A 26,713-nucleotide genomic window follows, 5' to 3' on the forward strand; every position below is an offset into this window, starting at 1 on the left:
GCCCAGACGCGGCTGGGGCGGACGGGACCTCTCGCGCTCTGCCTCCTCCTCTTGCTTCATGGAACCATGCGCCTGGGTGGGGGCTCCCGAGAGAAGCTGGCCTGCGGGCGGGCCGGACGCGCTGCGCGGCCGGGGCGGGGCGAAGGAGGCCGGCAGGCGGAGGAGGAAGTGGCGGGGCGGAGGCGGAGGCGGAGGCGGAGGCGGCGGCGGCGGCCGGGAAGAACTAGAGGTATTCCCCGGGTGGCTGGAGGACTGAGTCGAGCCGGGACCCGAGTCCTCCGGTATCCCAGCAGCCACCGGAGGCAGTGAGGTAATGGAGGAAGAATGTAGGGAGTCCTCCAGTGGACCACACTCCTTCTAGCGAGCCGCGGAAACCATAGAGATCAGGGCTCAGCCGGAGGGCCGGCCCACTGCTGTCACGTGGTCTCCATCCGTGCGCTTTATTGGCTGGTGCTGGCTTTACGGGGTTGAATTTTGGACGCTGCCTGCCATTCGTGGGACCGAGTTTCAGGCAGCTGGAATAAAGAGAGACATTGGGGGAAAGCCGCGAGAAGGCCAGCGTCCCTGGCTGGGAGCAGAGCTAGCCGAGTAGGGCGCCCGGCTGTCAAACTGGCCGGTGCAGTGCACGCTGGGCCGCCCCGGAGCGGTCGCAGAGCCCGTCGGGAGTCGTAGTCCGGGACGGGCCCGCGGCATTGTCCGCGACGCAGCTCGGGATCCGGGTCGGGTTGTCGGCCGGGTTGCTGCCGGGCACCATCGAGCGTTAGCCACCCAGCATTGAGCTGCCAGCGGCTGTTCTCCCTAAGCACCCTCGGTCACGTCGCCTCGCCTCGCCTCGCCTCGCCTGACCGGCCGCAGCCTTGGATACCAGCCTTAAATCGAGCCGACTACGGCCCAGCCCCGCCCGCGGCGAGGTGCGCGGGGTTCGGTGCCAGCCGCTCGCCCCTGGCCGGGCCAGCCTCTTGATGCACCGGGGACGGGCGCGCCCATCCGACTCTTCGAGGGGCGGCAGGGCCCCATCTGTGTCTTTCGCTCTGGAGCCCCCAGCTAGAGTTGGCTTCAGCGGAATACCTACTGTGCAGGATTATTCAACAAGCCGATTGATCACATTCTTCAGCTCTAGCAGTGCAAAGGCTTCACTGAAAAAGAACATTACAAATTTTTTTTGAAAGAAATTTGGGGGTAAATTTAATTTTAAATACTGATTTTTGATAACATTTGATCTTATGACAGCATTTGTATTTTTAATTACAGATAGGATTACACTAAAAGTCATTTCTGACCTGCTCCCTTACCCTTATGGCTAAAATAAACTGCTAGGCCCTGAAGCAAAGGCGAGCCATGTTCTAGAGCAATGTCTTGTATTAAAATACGGCCCCATGCTCACAAAAAAAAAAAATTTTGGAGTGTGAACATATACATCATCTTAATTTGAGTCCTTATGTGTTGACGGTGTGCAGGGAAGAATGGGAAAGTAACTGTAAGTGGAGCTCAGAAAGAACTAACAAATTCATGAAAAAGTGACATTATTGCTGGTCTTTTTTTTTTTAATTTTCTGCTTCCTCACACTCTCCCATACTAAATGAATTATTTAGTGGTTTTTTTTTTTTTTTTTTTTTTTTTTTGTGATACGGAGTTTTGCTATTGTTGCCCAGGCTGGCACGATCTTGGCTCACCGCAACCTCCGCCTCCCAAGTTCAAGTGATTCTCCTACCTCAGCCTCCCAAGTAGCTGGGATTACAGGCATGCACCACCGCGCCCGGCTAATTTTTTGTGTTTTTATTAGAGACGGGGTTTCTCCATGGTGGTCAGGCTGGTCGCAAACTCCCGACCTTAAGTGATACGCCCACCTCGGCCTCCCAAAGTGCTGGGATTACAGGCGTGAGCCACCGTGCCCGGCCGACAGGTGTTTTTTATGAGTTACAGACTATGGGCTTTCAGAATGAGGCAACCGATTTAAGGATGTAAGCATAATTTAAGGATATTGAAAATGATATAGGAATAAATTTTGTTTAGTCATTCATGGATTTATTCATTTTCAGATGACTATGTGTGTGAATATTTAAGAATTCTAAAACCGCATGGGATTACTTATAACTATATAGGAGCCTAACACGATAATGGAATCAGAATATACTTTGCTGAAGGGAGGAGGCTTTTAACTGAAAGTCTCTCTACGTTTTTATGTCTCTAACAGGAATCCACTGAAGACCTACATTTCCCGGAAGGTTAACAGCCCCCTTCTCAGTTTTCCTGGTAAAGTGTTTTTATATTGGTAGAATACCTTCTGTCACACTCTATATTTTTCTTATCTCAAGTAGAAAAAATTTTTGCCCTTTTGCTTGGGACTGTTAACAGCCCTGGTAGTGGAAAAGTAGAAGGAAATGATTCTGTGAATTTTCTGTTATATAAATTTTAGCCAGTTTAGGACTTTTGAATGAGGGGCCATACAGCCAAGGATTTAGGATTTCAGCTCAGGAAAGAAAACTACATAGGTGTTTAATCGTGTCCTAGCCACTTATTAGCTGGGTTACTTTGAGCAAGTTTTATACATATCCTTCCCATGAGTTTTTCATTTCTAATACTGGCTGTGTAATACAGTATGTTTCATAGACTTGATGTAATAATCAATGGAGTGTATCTAATAGTGTTTATTTTACTGTAACTGGGCCACAGTTAGGAAGTACTCAATTAAAATTAGCCGTCGTTATTCCTAGTATTAATATGGTGATGAACAGCTAAAGAGCATTTAAATAATTATCATTAATATGGATAAATTTTGACCATACCTGAATAAATATTTATAATATAACTGTTGAGAGTATACAAGTTTAATATTTTAGGGAAATACAATGTCAAATTCTATCAAGCTCTATTCTCAAACTAAAACAATAGCAGTTTGCTTTCAGATATTTTGAATATTATTGTGACATTTCCCCCTTCTACCTTTCTGGGACCTTGGATACAGGAACCATGTAAGGGTAAATCGTCTAGGTCTTCGTTGTGGGACAGGGGTGATATACTACAGTTCCACAGGGGCTGAGCCAGGTTTCAAGGGTGAGATAGAGAGCTGATGGTAAAAATAACAATGAGAGCAAAGGCCAAAATGTATGGAGTATTTATTATGTGTCAGACATTTTTCACTAAGCATTCTAGTACAATATTTCTTCAGATCTATGAAGATCTTAATCTTAAGTAGTAAATGGTTTTATTATAACCACTATACAAAATAGAAACACTAACATAAAAAGGTTAAATAATCTGTTTAAATTATCTTGGATTATCAACCCAATTAGCTGTGTCCTCAGAACAGAAGCTGGTAGCACTACACTGAACTATACCACACTTGCAAGCCTTCAGAGGAAAATTCCCTAAGAGAAAATGGTATCTATGACTCAATATTTCTTCCCATTCCCTCAGTGACTTACGGTATTTATTTACTAAATGCCAAAGCAGATAGTCCAATAGGAAATATGTAGCTAAATGGCCTGCGAAGAGAAGGGAATGTCAAATAACAGGCAACAAAGAATCTGACACCCTAGGTCTCAGCAAGTGTTTTGAATGGACAATAAAGAAAGTGACTAGAATGTAACCTCTGAAAAAATGTTGTGAAGCACCAATGGCCTTGAAAAAATCTAGGGAGCTGATGTAAAGGACATCCACTTCATAATGACAATTGTTGAACAAATTACTTGTCGGAGATGGAGTTGCAGACAAAACAAATATTTACCACTGCTTTAAAATACGTTTATTGTACTCAGGAGAAGAGTCTGGAACTGTGGTTTCAGAATGAGCTTATCCAACAGTAAGAAGAGGACTGGGGCATACCTTTTAAAATAATAATGATATATTTATAATCATCCTAGTGTGATTTATTTACCTTTTAGTAAATCAAGTTCTCGGAAAACTAAAGTAAAAAAATCTTAACATTACATATGCAGGACTTAATCTGAATAATCATAAATTTTCATAAACTTAATTTACATACCACACCATAGTAGCTGTGATATAGTAAATTAGTAAGTTTTTTGTACTATGGTGTAGCTCTTTCCTAAGAATAAAAAAGATTCTATTATGTCAAAAGACATGTATCTGGATGGTTAAAAAAATCCAATCATACATAACTGAAGAAAATGTAGGTATTTTAGTGGAATAAGAATGTGATATATGAAAACAGAAAAATAAATATCTTCAATGTTACTTAAAGAAACAGAATTAACAAAGATGTATCATGGAAGAGGATAGTTCTGTAAAAACACGTAAAATAACTTTCAAAGATGAAAATTTTACATATGTAAAAGCATTTGTCAATGAAAGTAATAATAATTCCGTTCATGCATTTGTTCATGTATAACCAATAACTTACTTGTGATGCCATAGAAAAAATTCAAGCATCAAACTGAAAAGCAGATTTTAATAGGTAAGAAACCAGTGGCCTTTAAGCTGACAATATATTTGTTTGAATAAAAAATATTATTTTAAAATAATCAAATTAGCAAAATACAAAAAAAAGAACATTTCACATGAACATCTTAATTTTTGGTATGTGTTTAAATATCAGGACATTTACTCATATTCTTCATAAACAGAGTCATAAGTCTTAGTAGATGCTGCCATGTGTAGGCGGGTTGTCTTCTCTAATTATCCTCAGTCCCCACCATTCCATAGTGTCCCCAGTAGAGATATTACTGACATTTTTCATTTATTGCCATAATTTAGCTGTTGTTTTTCACAGTCAGCTTGCCTTCTTTATTTTAATATTTATATACCACGTAGGCATCTCAGTGTTTCACTCTTGCTATGAGACAGCCATAGATCTCTTTTGACCTAGAGTTTTTTATTCTCTTTGTTTTTCAAAATTATTTTCCCTAAAAGAATGGAACCTATGAGCCTCCAAATAGTGCATTTAAACTCAATCACCTCTAGAAAACAATGCTAAACTATTCAGAAAGAATGAAGAGAATAAGTGAATTCTCCAAACCCAGAGCTAATGAGTGCCAGCTCTGAAAATGAAGTCCTTGATTCTTGACATCTGGCCTGGTGTGCCTAGGAAGTATAATCAGTTACTCTGACTCAGTCATTTTAATAATTGAAGTAAACTACTTAACAGTTAAACATTATATACTTAAAATACTTAAATTAGCTTAGATATAATCGAAGAATTTCACTTTTTAACTCCAAATAATGAAGTGTTTGGTTGTAGGGTATTAGATCTTTCATGGAAGAAAGTAGTCCCGTAAGTCTAAGTACAAATTTCAAATGTAAAATAAAACTGATCAAGCCAGAGACCAGGTTTGGCAAAAAGTATCATGTGATATGACTTGTAAAATGTCAATTATTGTGAACAATTTTAAAAAGACCTCATCAGACCATATTGCATGTTCTCGTAAAGGGGAAAAGAAGTATATAACAGCATGTACTGAATACTTTATACCCATTATACATCGGGCTTTTTAGATTCATTCTACCATTTAATTTTTATGGACATGCTGGGGATACGGTATTGTTATCATCCTTATTCTTTAGTGAGAACTGAGATTTACAAAAGAATAAGTAAATTTTCCAAAATTAATCACTGATAATCTGTACACAGACCATTTCCAAATTCATGAGATAATTGCTGTTTCAGTTACTTTGGGCTGTTAAATTACCATAGACAGGGTGACTTAATCAGAAAACGCGTGTTCTCACAGTTCTGGAGGCTGGAAAATTTAAGATAAAGGTGCTTGCACATCCAGTGACTGATGAGGGCCTGTTTCTTTGTTTGCACATGGCCATTTTCTCATTGTATACTGACATGGCAGAGACTGAGAGAGAGAAAGAGATTATCTTTTTGATGTCTCTTCCTATAAGAGTATTAATCTCATTCACCAACTAATTACTTCCCAAGGGCCCACCACTGAATACTATCACACTGGGGACTAGGGTTTCACCATATGAATTTCGAAGGCACATAGACATTCAGTTTTAGCAACTGCTAACAATATTACTCTTACACAACCATTTTTCTCACTTAAATATTTTCAATCAATTATTTAATAAATGGAAGCAGTGGGATTACCTTGGTATGACCATAAGAATTTATCTGGGAGATGTCTATGTGTGTGTGCCTGTGTGTGTGTATGTTTATCGTGGGGAAGAAGTTTGTGAGTAGAAGCAGTGGATTGAGAATCTGGATAATAAGAAAATATTCTATTGATCCTGGTGATTTGAATGTACGATAGGAGCTGGTTGTCAACTGATTTAATCAGTGGGTATTTCAGTATGAGGCATAGTTGGTGACTGAGCTTTCATGTGGTAATCTGAGGTGAATATTGACATAGAATTAGAATTATAACTCACATAAATTCACACAAAAACATTTTTACATTGCCTACTGATTTTTATACATAGAACCAAGAAATAAAGTATATGGTGGCCACCTTTCTCCAGGGATTTATAGGGTAATTAGATGAACTCTTCCAATAATTATAAAAATAAGAACTGAAATAACAAGTGCATATTCTGAATTACAAAAATCATTCAAAGTAACAAAAAGCTTATATCTTTGATCCCAATAACGTATTTTAATTTTCTTTTTAAAATAAAAGTGTTAGAGGCAAAAAAAAAAAGCCATAACTAAACCAAGTACAGATAAAGGAAATAAGAATGAGAAACAGTGTATGTGTATGTGTATGTGTGTGTGTATGTGTGGGCATGCCTATAGGTATAGTTGTGTGTGAATTTAAGTGAACACACTTACTAATTGAATAAAATACAGTAAGTGTTTGTATATGTATCTGCATGTTTGTGTCGTATTTTGGAGTTGTTATTCAGCTTTTACAGAATATTCAAATAGAAAACCAAATAAGACTGTCACCTATATTGCATAAATAACCAGAGAAAAGTCACTTAAGTGGCCATAAAAGAAATGTTGAACATAAATGCAGAGAATTCTATTTAGAGTAAGAATGCCCACATGTATTACAGTCCCCAAAAAGCAATTAAGCAGAAGAAATTGCTTTCAGAGCTTGGAAAGATTTAAAGCGTTACCATTAAAGTTTGAGTTGGATGTTACTCCATGAAGAGAATATATCCTTAAACACTGCTGCCCTGTGCATCAGAACATACTCACTCCGATATTGGACCTGTTGCTGGTTGGAAATGTCTTGACAAATGGGATCTAATTAAACTAAAGAGCTTCTGCACAGCAAAAGAAACTACCGTCAGAGTGAACAGGCAACCTACAGAACGGGAAAAAAATTTTGCAATCTATCCATCTGACAAAGGACTAATATCCAGAGTTTACAAAGAATTTAAACAAATTCACAAGAGAAAAACAACCCCATCAAAAAGTGGGTGAAGGAAATGAACAGACACTTTTCAAAAGAAGGCATTTATGTGGCCAAAAACGTGAAAAAAAGCTCATCATTACAGAAATGGTCATTACAGAAATGCGAATCAAAACCACAATGAGATGCCATCTCAGGCCAGTTAGAATGGCAATCATTAAAAACTCAGGAAACAACAGATGCCGGAGAGGATGTGAAGAAACAGGAACACTTTTACACTGTTGGTGGAAGTGTAAATTAGTTCAGCCATTGTGGAAGACAGTGTGGTGATTCCTCAAGGATCTAGAACTAGAAATACCATTTGACCCAGTAATCCCATTACTGGGTATATACCCAAAGGATTATAAATCATTCTTCTATGAAGACATATGCACATGTATGTTTATTGCAGCACTATTCACAATAGCAAAGACTTGGAACCAACCCAAATGCCCATTAATGATAGACTGGATAAAGAAAATGTGGCATACATACACCACGGAATACTATGCAGCCATAAAGAAGAATGAGTTCATGTTCTTTGCAGGGATGTGGATGAAGCTGGAAACCATCATTATCAGCAAACTAACACAGGAACAGAAAACCAAACACCACGTGTTCTCACTCAGAAGTGGGAGTTGAACAATGACGTGGGCACATGGAGGGAAACATCACACACTGGGGCCTGTTGCGGGGTGGGGGGCAAGGGGAGGGATAGCATTAAGAGAAATACGTAATGCAGATGACAGGTTGATGGGCAGCAAACCATCATGGCACATGTATACCTATGTAACAAGCCTGCATCTTCTACACATGTATAACTTAAGTATCATAAAAAGAAAGAAATGTTTTCATTAATAATATTTCTCACCTTTTCTAGATATAAATTTAATTCACAGTTGGGCAGGGCATGGTGCCTCACACCTATAATCCGAGCACTTTGGGAGCCCGAGGCAGGCGGATCACCTGAGGTTAGGAGTTCAAGACCAGCCTGGGCAACATGGTGAAACCCCGTCTCTACTAAAAATACAAAAATTACTACTCGGGAGGCTGAGGTAGGAGAGTCGCTTGAACCCGGGAGACAGAGGTTTCAGTGAGCCCAGATCGCGCCACCATACTCCAGCCTGGGCAACAGAGCGATGCTCCATCTTAAAAAAAAAAAAATGAAAATAAAATACAATAAAAAATAAAAATAAAATTTAATTCACAGTTGTAATCAGCCTAAATTAAAAATATTTCTTAAGAAAAAGATTGAGACTTTATGTTTTAGATAGTTGTGTTTTTATGACAGAATACCTACACACACACACACACACACACACACACACACACACACACACACAGAACTTTTTCTGTTATATATCAAATCATACTTTTGTTAGTGTGTTTAATTTTATTTTATCTTTCTCTCTGTGTGTTTCTCTCTCTCATCAATTTATCTATTATCTACCTCTTAATCCATCCATTCATCCTTCCATTCAATCTTCTATTACTTTTAGTATTTTTAAATAAACTGCCTTGTTGCTGTGATTTGTATTAATGTAGACTGGCAGAGCCTGAAATGACAGAAAGACTTTTATTTGCATGGAATCCCCTGGAATCAGCTAATAATTCACTATGGACTCTATTTACTCAGATTAATAACTGTGCAGAAATGTCATTACCTGAAGAGCACAAATCTGGGGACAGACAGAATTTTAATCATGGGCTCTGTCATGACTGATTGGTGATTTTGGTTGCTTAAATAATCCGGACTCTAGTCTCCTCAATTATAAAACAGGGAATAATAATGGACTTAACTTTATTATATGTTAAGCAACATAAATTGCTTTGGGTATTCAAAGAGGATAATTAATTGCCGTGGATTAGGAATCTGAAATAGAAGCTTGAATTCCCAGGAGTGAAACAAATTTAGCAATATTTGCATGACTATTGGAGAACCAGGCCACTTAACAGGTATACATATGTCCCTCTGACTACCTCCTAGATATTTTCTGCCACGTCAGCAGTAGGCAGAGGACCAGTTGGCTTAGTGTCTATATTGTTTACATGTGGCAGCTCAAACAATGTGATATGAATATGAACTAAGGAGGGAGACACTTCACACTTAACATCTGTTCTTCAGTTTCCCCAACAGGATGCCTCCAAATGTGAAAGGAAACTCATCAATAACAAGCTGAGAAATGAGTCTAAACAACTGACATTTTGGAATAACATATTTGACATTTGTGAGGTCCACTGGTTGTGGCTTAATCAAGAAAGCCATCAGATATCCACAGTATCCATCTTTTAGGCATACACATCTTTAAATCCATATTTTAACGTTCAAAATATTATTTCATGGATATTTTGCCACACGATTATGCTAGTTTTTACTATTTTCTCCCCTAGTGTGTAAAAGTACAAGAGAATACAAATTCCTTGGCAAGTCAGTTATTTAGTCATTTCAAATTTTGATATTTCCAGAAGTCATAAGAGGATTCTTCTCTCACAGATGTGATTATAAAACACATTTGATTTATCAACTTTTAGACTTCTGTTTTCTACAAATTAGCTCTCGCGCAAGTGGAGAAATAGCATATGTATTTGGTACTAAGTTTCCCTCATAATTGTCAGAACCTCACCATTTATTGTTTTGTAGAAACTGGGCTTTAAAAAAAATCAGACCATATGATAATTTTGTTATTAATACTCTTCTGAAAGACTAAGTGAATGAACTAGTCATCTATATTCATTGATTAAAAACAAAATAAGACAAACTTATTCCATAGTATAGTACTTTGGGTTTGTCTAAAAAAAAATTCGTTTACAAATACTATTTCTGAGGGACAATAGCATTTCTCTAGGATACATCTATCTACATGCAACTGAAGAAAATAAGTTTTAAATTTACTTTATCTCTTGTAGTAGTTTTATAGCTACATAAGAGTATTGTAATGCAAAAGGTACATCATAAAAACTGCTTTTGTTATATGTTGTGTGCATTTGTATTTGTGTATTTACATATCGACAGCGTACTCACTATTGTTCAGTAGCATATTTTATGATGAATGATGAAACCAGTACAAATTACATGTGAATTTGACTTATGAACTCTTCACATCCACTACCTCATAAACACTACAAGCTAGAGAATGTAGGGACTTGAATCCACAAACCACAGATGTCAAGATTAATCTATTACGTTTTGAGTACTTGAAACTGCCTGTACAATTGAATTTATAGCTGTTTTTTAAAAAAGAAAATAGAACTGAGAAGTGCTGCAGCAATCATACTTTGTGATTTAAAAGAAAATAAATACTATTAGTTCATGCCGAGAAAAACAAAAACAAAAAACTATGGGAACTTTATTACCCTTATCTATACTCTCCCACCTGCAAGAAAAAATGCCTCTCCTCACAATGAATAACACTAGGTAGAGGAAATATTTCTGCTTAGTTTTAGAAGGAAGAGAAAAAAAGATTGTGAAACATTCATCTGTAAATAAGAATCTGAAGGAAAAGGCAATGTGGAGGATGATAGGGCATGACTTCACTGCTGGGAGGGAGATGTAGCCTGGCAGGCTCACAGTGACTTTTTCATAGTCAGAGCCACCTACCCAAAGGTAGAAACCAAAGCAAGTATAAATCAGAAAAATAATCCTCAGTATATTACATTTAATGTCAAAACATACTTTGTAGAATATGTGAACTGCAATCTTATTTTGAGAGCTAATCTAGAATTATGATTATATTTGGAAGCCTGATTCTGTTTGCCTCATTTGGTCCATTTGGTTGTACATTAAGGCTTGAACATAAGGTTTGTGATATAAAGCTGTCTTTAAATAGGCTCCATGACATTTAAAGTTATCTGCTGGGAAATAATCAACTTTTTCAAATTCATAATAGCCTTGCTTTGGGGAAATTAGTTTTGATTTGATGAGCAAATGGATCACTAAGGATCACTGAGGTGGGGAGTAGTGATGGGAAGCAGTCATAGAAACCACTAGTTAACACATGTCACGGCTAATAATATCAGGTATTTTGATGCTAGTGTCAATGAGATCCAGCATGCCAGTTAATTTCAAAGAAAATAAACAACAACAAGCACTTTGATTGTGTTATACAACCTGCAGTCATTATTTTCTATTAGCTGTAATCTACCTGTCTGTTTATCCATTGATTGATTCATCAGTGTGTGTATGTGTGTGTGTGCATTTCAGAATGGAATGAGTGATGAAAATTATATTCTTTCATGCATAGATATTTGTAGAGGGCTGCTGTGTGCCAGATATTAAGCAATTGCAATTGAGTAAAATAGTATTTAAAAACTACTCACAGCCTTCAAGGAGCACAGCGTCGAACTAGGGAACTCAGACAAGTAAATAGGCAATTACAGTGTAGGATAGTTCTGGGGATCAGAAAACAAAACCCCCAAATGAAAGCCTCAGCAGCAGCCTCAGAAACAAACGTTTTTCTCTGACCTTCTCCAGTCCTCTTGTCTCTCAGTTCTATTCTCCCATAAGGCTGGCCATGGAAACTAGAATCTCTCTTCCACAACAGTGGGTCATAGTAGAGAGACCCCTAGAACCCCTTTTCTCCAAAGCCAGCCATAAAACCTATGGCTTTACTGCATTTTTTGTTTATTATGGCTTTATTTGTAAATTCCGCATAAGTAAGCGATTCTCATGGAAGCTTTTCTTGACTTTGGCCACACTCTTGCATCCACAACCAACTTCTGCTACCAAGTGAACAAACTATGACTAAAGGCCTGTTCTTCCACTTTGCAGCTGCTCCTGTCAGTGACAAATCAGCATGTTAGAACATGCATGCTGGCTGATCATTCTGATCAAGTCAACAAGCTTCACAACTTACTCAATGAGGTCGTCCATGAGAACTTCACTGTTTTACGAGGACAGGAGCTACTTCTTTGCTGAACTGCATCACGGTTTCAACTGCTGAGGTTTTCTTCAAGCTTTTGCATTGTTTGGAATGTGAAAGGCACGGCCGAGACACACTTTGAGGTTCCCACTGCATTGTTACACCTCCCCCCTCACTTCAGGGCCAGGTGAGCAAGGGAAAGGAGCGCGGCCTGGGCGTCCCGCAGGGCCCCCACTAGGAAAGCTATGAAGGCTCCCGCCTTGAGTGCAGCCACAGGCCTGCTCTGGTCACAATGTGGGGTCGCCCCGCGGACACTGGTGACCAGTGGGAGCATGACCAGGAGGTGATTACCTTCTGATCACCCTTGGCTTTATTTTTAGGTAACACCAAGAAGGACGCCATGAGAGCAAAGGCCGTTGGGTAACCGCCCTTTGCTGTCACGCTGCGCGTCTCCCTGCCATGAACCGCCGCAACCGGCGCTGGGAGCGGTTGAGGGTGGCCGGCCTCGCGCTGGAAGCGGTTGAGGGCGGCCGGCCTCACGCTGGAACCTCGCCCGCCTCAAGGCTCGTGCAGCGGCGCACGGGGCAGGCCAGGAGCCCGCCCTAGGAGGGCCCCGCTGGAGATGTGGAAATGGAGGGACGTGGCACCTGGGCGCTTCCTGGGGCCAGACAATGCCCCCTCATTGGAACCTCCATGACCGTGCCTCTGAGAAACCAGCGCGTCCGCAACGATCACTCCTAATTTTCGGTAATACAAACCTGCAGTCCATGCACTTAGGTAACACCCTTGCTGAAAGGTTTACCTTTGGAGGGTTTATCCTAAAGCAAAGTATCCTCGAATTGCATGTCTTGCATTCCCTTTGGATGGCATTGATTTCATTCCTGCTCATGCCTTTCGAAAAATAGTATGCCCTGTTTTCCTACTCAGTCTGGAGGTTCCATTAAAGAGTATTTCTGGCAAAGATTTTTAGACCTGAAAACACACTCCAAAATATACTGTCTTCTGACTCCATTCCCAGAGTTTTTCCTACCGCATTCAAATGATTTCTAGAAATGTTTTTGTTGTAGCCTTGATCAATTTCAGTCGATAAAGCAGCAGATAGTAAGGGAACAATTCCACGCTCCCCACCCCTGACTCTGCAACACAGTGCAGAATTCCAGTTGGCAATAAAAAACTAGTAGAGAAGCAACTCACTGACTTGAGTTTGTAATAGCTTCAGAAGAAACTTTAATCGTCACATCCTTTCTGCTCATTTGCAGGATTCCTATCGTCTGTCTCCACGTGATAACACTGAAGAGCCTTCACGTTGATGCAGGCCCAGGGCCTCAAGTGCAGAGACTGAGAGCTCTGCAGGACACAGCATGGAGCCGCCATTCCTCTACTGGGTGGAAGAGCATGTGTCCTCTGAACAGGGGATCCAAGCCCTGAGATGTTCTTTCTCAGCTGTCAATGCGGCCCAGGACTTTCTGTGGGGATGCTCAGACAGCAGGGGCCAGAGGACTTTTAGCCACCACCTCCCATGGCCAGTCTTCACAAATTACCTTTGGCTAATTTGACTGTCTCTCCTCCTGGGGTCTAGGACTTCAAACATGTACAGAAGCGATTGCAGAATTAAGACAAGGCACTTCCACAATATATTTTTTGTATCACTGGCTCAGAAAAAGACTCATTCAAATCCTGTATCAAAGCCATGTGTGAGAATCTTGAGAAAGCATCAGCTGACTGACTTGACAAGGGAGGAAGCAACCAAAAATTCTGCGCTTCTTCAGTATCTGAGTATGATATTTTGCTTCAACATCCCTCTTAGATGAAGTTATTGATTGAAAATCATTTAAGTTTGCCCCATGGTAAAAGATCAAGTCCTCAGAAAGATCTCCAAGGCATTTATGGTTTGTTTTGTTTTGGTAAGTTTACCATGATTTTGCTTGAACTGCTCTCTGTTGATCTTCTCAGCTAAGATGGAGGTAGAGTTGCACAGTGGAAGAGGGCTGCATGTAAGAAGGCAGTTCTGTCTCAGAGGACAAAAGGCCTGGGAGCACCCAGACAGGCAGTCACTGCATGGAGGTCACTCCCCTCCCAGTGGCCACTGTGGAGACATTTCACTGAAATGCTTGCTGGACCATTCAGGTTCAGAGTTGGGACAAAACCGAGAGCTCATGGGGATATTGGACAGGAGTTAGGAAATGACCTTCTCACACAACTGGGGCAGTGAGGGAGAACCCTGGGCTTGAGACTTGCAATCCACCACTTGCCCCTGCCCCTGCCCCTGCAGTGTGGCCGCTGTTACATTTTCCTGCAACTCTGCCTTCTTGAGTCCAAATGTCTTCGAAAGGGGCAAATGCTTCGTAAGTGCCGACTGGGTGTGTTTCAGTGAATGTTTGCAGTGTGCACTGGTCTGGCTGAAGGCCTCTTCCCTTCCCCAACACCCTCCCATCGTGCAAAATTACCCTGCCCAGCAGGGAGTGACTTGTGTGTCAGATTTTGTTGCTGTGCTCTGAGTTCTCACTCCTCATCTCCTTTGACCAGTTTCTTCTAATACTCCCCTTGTTCACAACACAGAACATGAGTGCTCTTTCCTGTCATTTTGACACTAATAAACGGACAGTGATTCTCAGTGTGGAAATGAGAATGAAGTTTTTTTTAAAGACAGGCTACAATAATTCCCATGCAGAGAACCACACGCGATGACACTGGATTCCAAACAGCAAGAACGTATGGTGAAGATGAGGCCAACAGTGAGCTGAGAGAGGCCAGCCAGGGTGTGTTTCAGTGAAGATGAGAAACAATCAGATAACACCTGTTTTCTCCAGGAAAGAAAATGTGGCCAGGGAAAAGAGATAGGAGGAAGGCTGGTCATTGCCTATTCCACTGTGCACAGTTTGAATTTGGAGCCATGAAAAGTATTGCTTGGTTAAATTAAAATCATTCAAAAGATAAAACATAAACATTTAACACCAGCACAATATGCTGGGAAACAAAATGAAAGGATTTCTGGTCTCGGTGCTGTAGGTCACATAGCCACTCTTTCCTGGATTGAGGCTTTCCAGCAAAGGGGCTGGGACGTGAGGCTGGCCTGCTGGTGTGGACAGAGATTCCAGCAACATGCATGACCTGGGGGTACAAGGATTGCTTCCTAAACAATGATAAGCACACAGCCACCTAATAGTCTGGATCGGCTGAGACCATCCTGATTTCAAACACCCAGTCCCCTTGCCTTCCTAAGAACCCCTGTGTTTCTCAGACTGAAAATGTGTTTTGAATTTTGTTCACGAAGTGAGGCCGCTCTTGAAATTCGTCAAGACTGGGAAAGAGCCAAAGTGGGAAGGAGCATGGGTTGATTGGCACAAAAGTAGGTCTGCTGATAAAGAATGGAAGTAAAGGGGCCATCAGGTAGAAGCTTTTGCTGTGAGTCAGAAGGACAATTTAAAAGTTGCCTAAAGAGGCACACGCCATCTCTGCTGCTGCCTTCCAGTTGGAAGGGAAACTCAGGTTCTTGCCTAATGGCCGAAGCCCTTCACAGAATGTCCCCCACCCCTACCAGCTGCCCACTGCCCCTCCCCCTCTGCAGAATGTCTGGGGTCCTATGTTCCAGAAACCTGTTGACTTTCAAATTTTAACTGCGTCAGTTGGACTCAGGAGCATCTGCTGAGCCAGGTCACTCTCTGGGTCTTACCCTTGGCTTTTCTCATTGTGGAAACTGCCAGACAGCGGTGGTCAGTGCCCAGCCTGAGGGGATGGCTTCAAATGGAGGTAAGCCTGTAGGGATGGGGGCATTATCTGAGTCTGCCGTGCCTCAACTCCTTAGGAATTCAAATTTGACAGTTGATAGGGCTGATATTGAGGAGGGAGGGAAGACTGGATGTCCCCAAGGACATTACACCTGGGGATGGCCATGGCACCCTGAGTCTGTGTTTAGGGAGGACGGCCCCTTAGAGGTGGAACAAGATGCCTGGGGGAATACACCGTGTAGGAGAAAGGACAGAGTGGATGGATTGATCCTTTCTAGAAGGAGACAGGTCACGTCATTGTGTGTTTGTAGGGAGTGGTGGGATCATGTTGTGCTGGTGGCCCCGGGAGGATGATAGGCAAGCCTGAACCCTGTGCCATATCTTCAGGCACCTGGAAGGTGCCCTTCCATAGTGTTCAGAGAGATTTGGACTGGAGTTTTCTCGATCTTAGGGAGGAGTGGGGAGAAGTGGTCTCAGCCAGAAAACTGTTGGGTGGGTTGGCTGTGACAGAGCATGTCGTGACAGCCCCTGGGTGGGCGAGGCTGGGGGCTACTGTAACTGCCACAGCCCAGAGCCCCTCAGCTCTCTCCCTAGAGATGGCTTCTCTGTCAGTTCAGGTAGCTGTTGGCTTTAACAGGGGTGGGGGCAGATGAGGAAGTTCAGGCAACACAGGGCCTGGGTTTCCTGAGTTGTTCTGAATTGTTTCCCCTTTTGTGGAAGCTCAGGTCTTCAGACCCACTTCCTCTTGTCTGCTAGCTCGTGGCCTGTCCTCTGCACTTTGTGTTACTGTGGAGATGAAGAATTTGCTCCTATTCCATTTATACTACCTCATGAACGGGGTGCAGGTGTGGATTCTTGCTAGTTCTCAGTGGAAGGGTCTGGAAAGGCTGGTTTCCTTTTCAGTAGAGGAAGGAGAGTAGCGCACGAATGGGAAGATGGTTCTCTTATTATTATTATTCAAGTTAGGATATGTGTCCTGAATGATGAGGTGTATGTGCTGTATCCCTTATTCCCCTTGACTAGAGACTGCATGAGGTCCTATTGAACAGGGATGAGTTCCAGACAACTTTGCCTCACCCGGCCCATGGCCCAAGAACCCCTGGTTTTCGGTTGGTCACTATGTTCAGTTATTGGGAGCTCAAAGGAGAAGGGCCAGGGATGGGCTCCTTGTCCCACTACCTATTGTAACATGACCAGCAGCTGTGAAAATCCCTAGACACCTCCCCTGGTAGCCCTGCTGCTCGCCATTTGCTGGCTGTGTTCTAATCGTGTGTGGCTTTTGCTGGCTATGCAGTGACACTGTCTCAGGGGACTCCACCACTGCCTCTCAGACCTGCTCCCTGGGAACAGAGCTTCCCGAGTGGCAGCCGGGACCATCGAGTACTGCGGAAAGGGTGGCCCGAATCTGACCCCTATTTAGCACTTGCTGCGGGTGGTGCCAGGACAATCACTTGCATGCTGGGCATGATGAGTTATGGATTATCTTCAGGGTTCCTAGGGCGCTGGCTTGGGAAAGATTTCCATCCAGTGGTTTTGTTTGTTATGTCTGAGCTGGGAAAGAAAGGGGTTTACAAGAGTGTCAGGAAAAGGAAGATTGAAGAGGAGATGGGGCCATAATATTCGGAAGCTTCTGGCTTCCTGTCGGCCTTCTGAGTGCCGAGCACTGCCCTGGGGTAGGCCCCTCACCTGTTGCTGAGCACGCTGAGGACCACCAAGCCGCTGAGAGACTCATCCCTGACCCATGGCTTGGGAGATGCCTGTGAGGCTGACAGGGTCTGCCAGGGACACCCGAGGGAGACCCTCGGGCAGTGAAGGCTTGGCTGTTACTTCTTGGGAGACAGGGGTCAGGGAGTCTTGGTGACCGGGGCCAGGCTCTCTAGTGGAACGACTCTCCGTGGAGGAACAGAGCATCCGATGCACACTCAGGGACATTTGCAAGCTGCAGTTTCCCTGTCATACGCCCTTAGCTGTTGGCACTCCCCTCTGATTCCCCAGTGGGACTAGTGTGGACCTGGAGACCCCAGCTCATTCACCTCTTTCCTTTGTCTCCACAGCATACCCAGTGCTGGGACCGGGCGTGACCGTGAACCCTGGCACCTCCCTGTCTGTGTTCACGGCTCTGCCCTTCACCACACCCGCTCCCGGCCCAGCACATGGGCCGCTCCTTGTGACTGCAGGGGTTCCTCCAGGCGGCCCTCTGGTGCTGTCTACCTTCCCCAGCACACCTCTGGTGGCAGAACAGGATGGCTGCGGCCCGAGTGGGGCCGGGGCTTCCAACGTCTTTGTCCAGATGAGGACAGAGGTGGGGCCTGTGAAGGCCGCTCAGGCGCAGACCTTGGTCCTAACTCAGGCCCCCCTCGTCTGGCAGGCTCCAGGCGCCCTCTGTGGAGGTGTTGTGTGTCCACCTCCCCTACTCCTGGCAGCTGCTCCTGTGGTGCCTGTTATGGCTACCCAGGTGGTTGGGGGCACCCAGGCCTGTGAGGGAGGCTGGTCCCAGGGCCTTCCTCTTCCACCACCACCACCACCAGCTGCCCAGTTGCCCCCCATTGTGTCCCAAGGGAATGCTGGGCCATGGCCACAAGGGGCTCATGGAGAGGGCAGCCTGGCTTCCTCCCAGGCCAAGGCCCCGCCAGATGACTCCTGTAACCCCAGGAGTGTCTATGAGAACTTCCGACTCTGGCAGCACTACAAGCCCCTGGCCCGGAGGCACCTTCCCCAGAGTCCTGACACCGAAGCGCTTTCGTGCTTCCTCATGTGAGTGTCCTCGGGGCATTGGAGCTGGTCCTGCAGCTCACACGTAAAGAGGCTGCTGGATGGACGGGAGGTCACGCTGTTCAGGGGAGCTTGCAGGGCGGTTGTGAGGGTGATGGGCTGCACTATGGGAAGGTACATTTTCAACAATATTAATCTGGCTGCAGCTCAGGACAGACTGTCAGGGGCCTCATCTCAACTGCCCGTCACTGTCCCGTGGGTCCAGCCAATCCTTACTTTCAATAATTTTCACAACAATGTTTACAGAAGACCCAGGTCAGAGAGGGTTCCTGGTGTGACGTGAGCTACGGTTTGGGTTTAGGTCTTTGAGTACACACCCCAGTGCCTCCCCTTTAACCCAGTATTGATGGCCAGGAGCACCTCACATGGGGCCGGGGGGAGGAGCTGCAGGGTCCAGCAGGAACCTGGCACATAACTGCAGTTCCGCTGAGGTCCAGTTAGCACAGCGGTGGTGGAGCCTGCACAGGGGGATGGTCTTGGGCCCTGCACTGGGGCCGATGCCGGGCAGGTATTTGCATCTTCACCCTCAATCCCGCCTAGAAAAAGGGACAATGATGCTTCATTCAGAGGATGGTGAAGAGATAACTTGAGCTCACATATGACATGCATAGCACAGTGCCTGGCACATGCTATGACACATTACATGACAGCAGTTATGATTACTGTCCCCATTACTATCATTATCAAGACTAGGCCATCTAGGAGAGCACTCCCCAAAGCCACGGGCTCCAGTGATAGCTCTGAGTGCACCATGAGTCCAGCAGCCCAGGGCCATGGACTGTGGTGACTGTGAGGCAGCAACGTCAGCATCTGGGAGAGTTTGTGGTTTCATTCCCAGTCCCTGCCTCTCTCCACCCTGTGGTGCCTCTGTGACCCTGTGTTTCCCGCTGATGAGCAAACGGGAGCTTGAGCACATCCACCGTGCAACACACTGGCCATTCCCCTAGGGAAGTCCCCTGCCTGGGGTGTAGGTGGAAGGTGGCCCCATTTTCATCCCCAAAAATCTCGCTGTTCCCGCACCCTGGAACTGGTTGCATTCCTCCTTGGAGCGGAGTCCCGGTGCACTGGGGACCCTGATTCTTGGGGTGGAGCTGCCCCAGGCTCACAGGCCTTTGCCATGGCTCCTGTGGGAATGTGGGATCTGGACCTGCTGCTTGCAGTGGCGTGGACACTGCTCTGCTTTGGTTTTGGACGTGTGCTCCTGCTCCTCATGCTCCAGGGCCCTGAGGCTACGTCCCCAGGGGCTGCCTTGCTCCGGAGTCCCCAGGAAGCCCGTTAAATGCTCAGTCTTGGGGCCCTGGAACCTGCACTTTAACCCTAACCCCCAGGTCATTCTGTGTGCACGCTGTCTCAGTCAGCTCAGGCTCTGCCGTAACGAATGCCATAGACTGGGTGCTTTATCAAGACATATTCATGTCTCCCAGTTCCAGAGGCCAGAAGTCCCAGATCAAGGTGACAGCAGATTGGGTGTCTGGTGAGGGCCCTCCTCCTGGCTGGAGAGAGCTGTCTCTGGCTATGTCTCCTCGTGGCTGAGAGCAAGAGCCCTGGCATCTCCTTCTGCCCTTATCAGGGCTTGGATTCCATGACTGGGACCCACTCTCATGACCTGCTTTAACCCTGATTGCCTCCAAATACTGACACACTGGTGCTGAGGGCTTCAGCACAGGAATGTTGGAGACACACATGTTCCACCCATAGTACTGAGTCCACTTCTCAACACTGAGGACTCGAGGGGCAGTCGGAGAGGCCACTTGGTAGCTTGTGTTGATGTTTGATCTTGGGGGTGTGTCCTGGGGACTGAGGAGCCCACATGGGGGAGAACAGGACAGGGACAGATGGCAGGACAGGTGTGGGGAGGACAGGGGCCAGGTGTTGGGACCAGGTGGGCTTGGGATGAAGGCTGGGCTTATAGACTGAGACTGACTGCACTGGTTTACAGCCCAGTTCTCCGATCTCTGGCCCGGCGGAAGCCCACCATGACCCTGGAGGAGGGACTGTGGCGGGCCATGCGGGAATGGCAGCACACGAGCAACTTTGACCGGATGATCTTCTACGAGATGGCAGAAAAGTGAGTCTGGGGTCCTGGGAGCAGGGCCCGCGTGGCAGGGTGAGAGTGAACGACAGAGGCCCGGTGGCCGTGGTGGCTTCTCAACGTGGAGTATGAGGAGGGTGTGGAGAAACCCAGGACACTCTGGGCCCCTGGCTCCCTCAGGAAGCTGCTCCTGCCACCTAGAGTGTTCTGGGGTCTCTGTCCTGGCCTATTGGGAAGCACCCCCTGCCTGGCCTGGGGCCATCCCTGCCTTGACACTGGAGGTCATGGCAGGAGCAGCCAGCATCACAGCCCAAAGTGGGTCACCTCCAGCTGTGGGGATGGGGAGAAGGGGCGCTAGTGACTATGGACAAGAGTAGGGTGCAGGCTCCTCACAGCAGTGGCCAGAAGTCGGTTTTCTCCCATCCCAGCCTGGCCAGGGAGTTGGGTTGGGGAGATCTGCACCTGGGACACCATGGGACCCATCTCTGGCCTGACTGCCTTTGCTCCTGGGCAGTCCCCTCCATGAAGGCAGACAGATAGACAGCAGCCTCAGGGGAAAGGGGCCCTGTCCTGTGAGCTCAGCTTTTGCTTCCTCCTGACCAGGGGTCTCCCAGGCCTCGTGCCCCTGGGTTATCTTTCAGGGGCTCACAGTCCTAGCCTCAGGACTCCTGCATCTGGGCATCATCCCTGATGCCTTCTGCCATAAATCCCACCCCTGGCCAGCTGAAACCTGGAGGAGGGGTCCCCCGAGACCCTCCTGGACCTCGTGGCCCTGAGTTGAGTCAGGAAGCCCTGTTGATGCCATGGGCTCTGCAGGGGCCGGGTGAGGGAGGGTGAGCCCAGAACTCTGGGAGCAGCTTTCTCCTGGGACTGGGGGATGGGACACAGTGAGGGCCTGGACAGCCCACCCGAGGCACTCCGTCCTATCCCTGCCCTCGGCCGCTGCCTGGTCCTGGGGGGAGGGGGCCTGGACCCTCTCAGCACAGCCTGGGCCTCCTTCACCGCCAGGTTCCTGGAGTTTGAGGCTGAGGAGGAGATGCAGATTCAGAAATCGCAATGGATGAAGGGGCCCCAGTGCCTGCCTCCTCCAGCCACACCGAGGCTTGAACCTCGAGGACCTCCGGCCCCTGAGGTGGTCAAGCAGCCAGGTATGGCTTCCCATATTCCCACAGGAGCCATGGCAAAGGCCAAAGGGGCCAAGGGAGGCCACTGTCCCCACACCCCATGCTTCCCTTCGAGAGGGGGATTTGCTCCCTCCAACAGGACAGTTTCCAGGAGCATATGTTCGGTATTGACCTGGTCAAGTTTCCTAGCTACTCTCTCCCCTCGCCTGTCCAAAACTCCACATATGCTCTGCCCAGGAAGCAGGGATGAGCGGGGAGAGTACACGACATGTTGGTGGCTCCAAACTTCCTCCCAAGTGATGCTGTCTCAGATGTGCCCCTCCTGCCTCCTCCGGGGGCGCTGTGGTTCAGGTGGTCCTGACCCAGCTGGGACCCACTTCATATCCCCAAGCCCTGCCCTCCCCTGTGTGGTGCAAGCAGGAGGAGTGGCCCTCACCACGCCCGTCCTCCTCCCTCTCTGCCTCAGTGTACCTTCCCAGCAAGGCCGGCCCCAAGGCCCCGACTGCCTGCCTGCCACCACCCAGGCCCCAGAGGCCAGTGACCAAGGCCCGCCAGCCACCACCCCGGCCCCACCAGCGAGCAGAGACCAAGGCCCACCTGCCACCACCCAGGCCCCAGAGACCAGCAGAGACCAAGGTCCCTGAGGAGATCCCCCCAGAAGTGGTGCAGGAGTATGTGGACATCATGGAGGAGCTGCTGGGGCCTTCCCTCGGGGCCACGGGGGAGCCCGAGAAACAACGGGAAGAGGGCGAAGTGAAGCAGCCAAAGGAAGAGGACTGGACGCCCCCAGACCCGGGCCTCCTGAGCTACATTGACAAGCTGTGTTCCCAGAAAGACTTCGTCACCAAGGTGGGCTGGCCTGGAGTGCTGGGGTCTGCTGGATTCCAGGGTGTGGCACTCCCAGGTCCTTGGAATTAAGCTCTGTTCCTTAGCTACTCAGCAGTGTGTGTATTTCCATGGATTTGAGTGTCTGTGTATGTGATTGTGTGTGTCTGTGTGTTGCTGTGTGTTTGTGTCTGTGGTTTGTTACTGTGTGTCTTTGTGTGTCTGTGTGGGTGTGAGTGTGGAGTGTGTACGTTACCTGTGTCTGTCTTTTCCTGTGTCATATGTGGGTCTGTTTGTGTGTCTGTGTGTGGTTTGTGTGTCTCTGTCTGTGCGTGTGTAGCTACCAGGTCTGTGGTCTGTGTCTGTAGCTGGTGGTCACCATGATATGAGACAGCCCCAGGAGGGTGGGGACGGGGCGCTCGCTGCTTTCTGCATCTCCTCCAGGTGTCCTTGGCTCCAGGTTACTCCCTGCCCAGGAAGCTCACGCCTTCTTCCTTCTGTTTCCAGGTGGAGGCCGTCATTCATCCCCAATTCCTGGAAGAATTGCTTTCCCCAGATCCACAGATGGATTTCTTGGCCCTAAGCCCGGAGCTGGAGCAGGAGGAAGGACTCACCCTTGCCCAGGTACCCCAGGGGCAGGAGGGACCTGGCACACAAGGCCCACCTGATTGTCTAATCCCCCCCGCTGGGGATGCTCGGCTTCTTGGGGAGCCACTCTGGAGTGGGAAGATGCAGGTTCAGAGGGAGTAGGATGGACAGGAGCCAGGGAGGGGAGTCAGCATGCAAGCTGTGGTGAGGCCCAACGGGAGGCCCGGCAGAGCCACACCCTCTCTCTTTGACATAAAGCCCAGCTGCCTCAGGCTTCCCTACCTGCCGCCTAAGTGCCCTGGTTTCCACCACCCTGGGCCCTGCTCACACCTGGGGCAGTGCCAGTAAGTGCCCCCTTTCCTCCCGCAGCTAGTGGAGAAGCGCCTCCTACCCTTGAAGGAGAAACAGCATGCGAGGGCAGCCCCTAGTCATGGCACAGCCCGGTTGGACTCAAGTTCTTCTAAGTTTGCAGCTGGCCAAGGAACAGAGAGAGACGTCCCTGACCCCCAACAAGGGGTTGGCATGGAAACCTGCCCACCCCAGACGACTGCCCGGGACTCTCAGGGACGAGGCAGAGCACACACTGGCATGGCCAGGTCCAAAGACTCTGTTGTGCTTTTGGGATGTCAGGATTCCCCTGGGCTGAGGGCTGCCCGGCCAACCTCTCCTCCCCAGGACCACAGACCCACCTGCCCTGGCGTGGGTACCAAGGATGCCTTGGATCTCCCTGGAGGGTCTCCTGTCAGGGAGTCACATGGGCTGGCTCAGGGATCAAGTGAGGAGGAGGAACTCCCCAGCCTGGCCTTCCTCTTGGGTTCCCAGCACAAGCTTCTGCCCTGGTGGCTACCCCAGAGCCCTGTCCCTGCCTCGGGCCTTCTCAGCCCAGAAAAGTGGGGACCCCAGGGAACTCATCAGTCCCCATCTGCTGAGAGAAGAGGCCTCAACCTAGCACCTTCTGCCAACAAGGCCAAGAAGCGACCTCTGTTTGGAAGCCTGTCCCCTGCTGAAAAGACACCCCACCCAGGGCCTGGGCTCAGGGTCTCTGGGGAGCAATCCCTGACTTGGGGGCTGGGTGGCCCCTCACAGTCTCAAAAGAGAAAGGGTGACCCCTTGGTCTCCAGGAAGGAGAAGAAGCAGCATTGTAGCCAGTAGGGGCTTCTGAGCAGGCTCTCTGGGGCCAATCCCCAAGGATGGGGCTCTGGCATCCGATGCCCCAAAGCGGTCAAAAGCTTCTTCTCCCCCAGTGCTGATCTTGCTGGGCCTTAGCTTTGGAGGGTAGGGGAGGGAGGGGAGGGAGAGGGTGGCTGAATGGGGAGGGCAGGAAGGGAGGGTCTGGGGGGAAGGGGCTGGGGAATGGGGGTGGGAAGCAGTGCGTTGAGGGCCTCGTGTGTAAGTGTGAATAAATGTCGTTGTCTTGGAAAATGCTCTTGGGGCTGCTGCCTCTGTCCTCGGTGCTGTGCTGCTCCGTGGAGGGTGTCTGTGAGGGAGGGCAGAGGAACTGGCAGATGCCAGGCTCTGGGAACCCACAGGGGCCGGCCCCACTCTTTCCTCCTGACGTAGGGAGCCCCTTCAGATGCTCTAGGGACTGACAGATGCTGAGGAAGCCCTGATCCCTCCCACCACCCACTCACAAGGCCCTGCCTGCTTTAGGGAGGCTTCTTGGGGCTCCCCATCGTTATCAGCATCCCTGGAAAATCCTGGGATTGGAGAGAGCTGGCTGGCTCTTGTTCTGCTCTTGTTCTGCTCGGTGGGAGCTGAGGAGAAGGCAGCCGCCTGTAACATGGACATGGGGAGAGGAGGCTGCTCCTGCTTAACCCTCATCAGGAAGAGCGCGGGCACTGGGCTGAGGGGAGACGTTGAGGTGACCATCCACACAGGTGTGTTTGGGATACGATGATGGGTGGGGAGCAGGGGAAGTCCTTCTGCCTGTTTCTGGGCAGGAGAGAGTCTTGTCCAACTAGCTAAAGCAGATGCTCCTTGCTGTGGCCACAGGGACTGGCCTCGGGGCCCTCAAGGTCCTGCTTGGAGCCCCCCACAGCTATGATTCCCTTCCCATATGATGACTGAACTCATGTGGAATTGATGTAGACACAGATTTACACTGGTTTCTAAAACAGTTCCCTCCCAACACACCATCACCAATGGGAACAAGCATGTCCAGTCCATCAGGCGCAGGGTGGGTGTTTCTGCTGGTTTCAGGGCCTGGAGGAGCTGGGGCCCAGGCCAAGAGGGGCCGAGGGTCAGCCGCCCTTCTGCCAGGCACAGACCCCAAGGGCAGAGCAGGGGCTGCCTGGGATGTGGCACTGGCTGTCTGGGAAGTGCCCTGGGAGTTGGGGGCTAGGTGTTCGCCAAAGGGAGACTTCCAGAGTCTATGAGTGAGATGAGGACTGCATCAGGAGAGGGACCGAGGCTGGAGAGGATGCTCTGCTCTTTCCCAGGTTGTCCTGTCCTCCCAATCTCTGCTGAACTGCCCTCACCCCATGGGCCAACTTCTGCCCCCCTTACCCCTAACCCACCTCTTAGAATCTCAGATCCCAGCATGGACAGGACCCGGCACCCACCCTGGTTCCCTCCTGGCCAACACCTTCTTCTCCACGGTCTGAGTTCTGATTCCTCCCCCAGGGCGCTTATTGGCTCAGGACCCCTGTGACTGCCAGGGCACTGGTCCCAGCACTGCCTGCGTGCAGAGCTGTGGTCACGGCGCTGGGGGCTGGCCCAGCAGCAGAGGCTGGTGGGGCAAAGCTGTCTGGTACACGGTGGCCTGGCCCCTCGGCCAAGTGACAAAGGGAGCCATGTTTGGGTCCTCTCTGGCCCCATCTGCCCACAGAACACAGCAGTCAGCCTGACAGATGCCCCTCTGCCCCGTCCCTTCTGCTCGATGTGGGCAGTGTCGGAGGCCTGCTGTCTTCTGTGGCCTTTGGGAAGGAGAGTTTATCTTGGCAGGGCTTCCCCAGCTCAGTGCACATCAGGCCCTCGGGGAAAATGTGGGGAGCCAAGAGTCACTGGTGGGTGATGTGGGCAGCTCCCGTGACTCCTCTACATTCAGGGCCATCCTCAGGAGATAAGGTAGCACTGCCCCTTTGCAGGGTTTAGGAATGTTAAGTGAGCCGTGTTTGAAGGGAACATGGTCCATACTCTGGCGTGTGTGGGTGCCCAGCCAACTTCCTCACCTAAGGGTGAAAGTGACACCTTGGGGCTCCCGCTGGTTACCCCACTGGCTGTTGTCTATCCCACTGTCCCTGTCCTTGTCTTGGCTGAGCCATTCCTAGGAAGCAGAACTTGTGCTTCCTCCACCTCTGTGTCCCACCTGAGCCCTACAATCTGCCCCTAAATGGGCACAGTGGGGCTGACTGGGGGGCTCTGGTAGACTGAACATACGTCCCCCGCCCAGTTCCTGTGCTGAAGCCCTAACCCCCAACGTGATGGTATTTGGAAATGGAGCCTTTGGGAGTTATTCAGGGTTAGAAGAGACCATGAG

The 26,713-nt window shown here is 48.0% G+C and overlaps 1 protein-coding gene across 1 annotated transcript; it reads left to right on the forward strand.

Annotated features, from left to right (window-relative positions):
* Positions 1-24,657, forward strand: LOC101142918 (NUT family member 2D-like). The gene is given in 12 exon segments (XM_055352435.2): positions 1-1,179; positions 2,195-2,253; positions 12,076-12,353; positions 12,547-12,913; positions 13,426-15,782; positions 15,784-15,916; positions 17,949-18,648; positions 20,606-20,734; positions 21,707-21,846; positions 22,289-22,671; positions 23,155-23,271; positions 23,605-24,657. Coding segments are annotated over 8 exon segments (2,418 nt in total). The 5' UTR covers positions 1-1,179; positions 2,195-2,253; positions 12,076-12,353; positions 12,547-12,913; positions 13,426-15,749; the 3' UTR covers positions 24,388-24,657.
* The last annotated feature ends 2,056 nt before the right edge of the window (positions 24,658-26,713 follow it).

This window comes from Gorilla gorilla, chromosome 8 (assembly GCF_029281585.2).
Source record: "Gorilla gorilla gorilla isolate KB3781 chromosome 8, NHGRI_mGorGor1-v2.1_pri, whole genome shotgun sequence".
Lineage (NCBI taxonomy): Eukaryota > Metazoa > Chordata > Mammalia > Primates > Hominidae > Gorilla > Gorilla gorilla.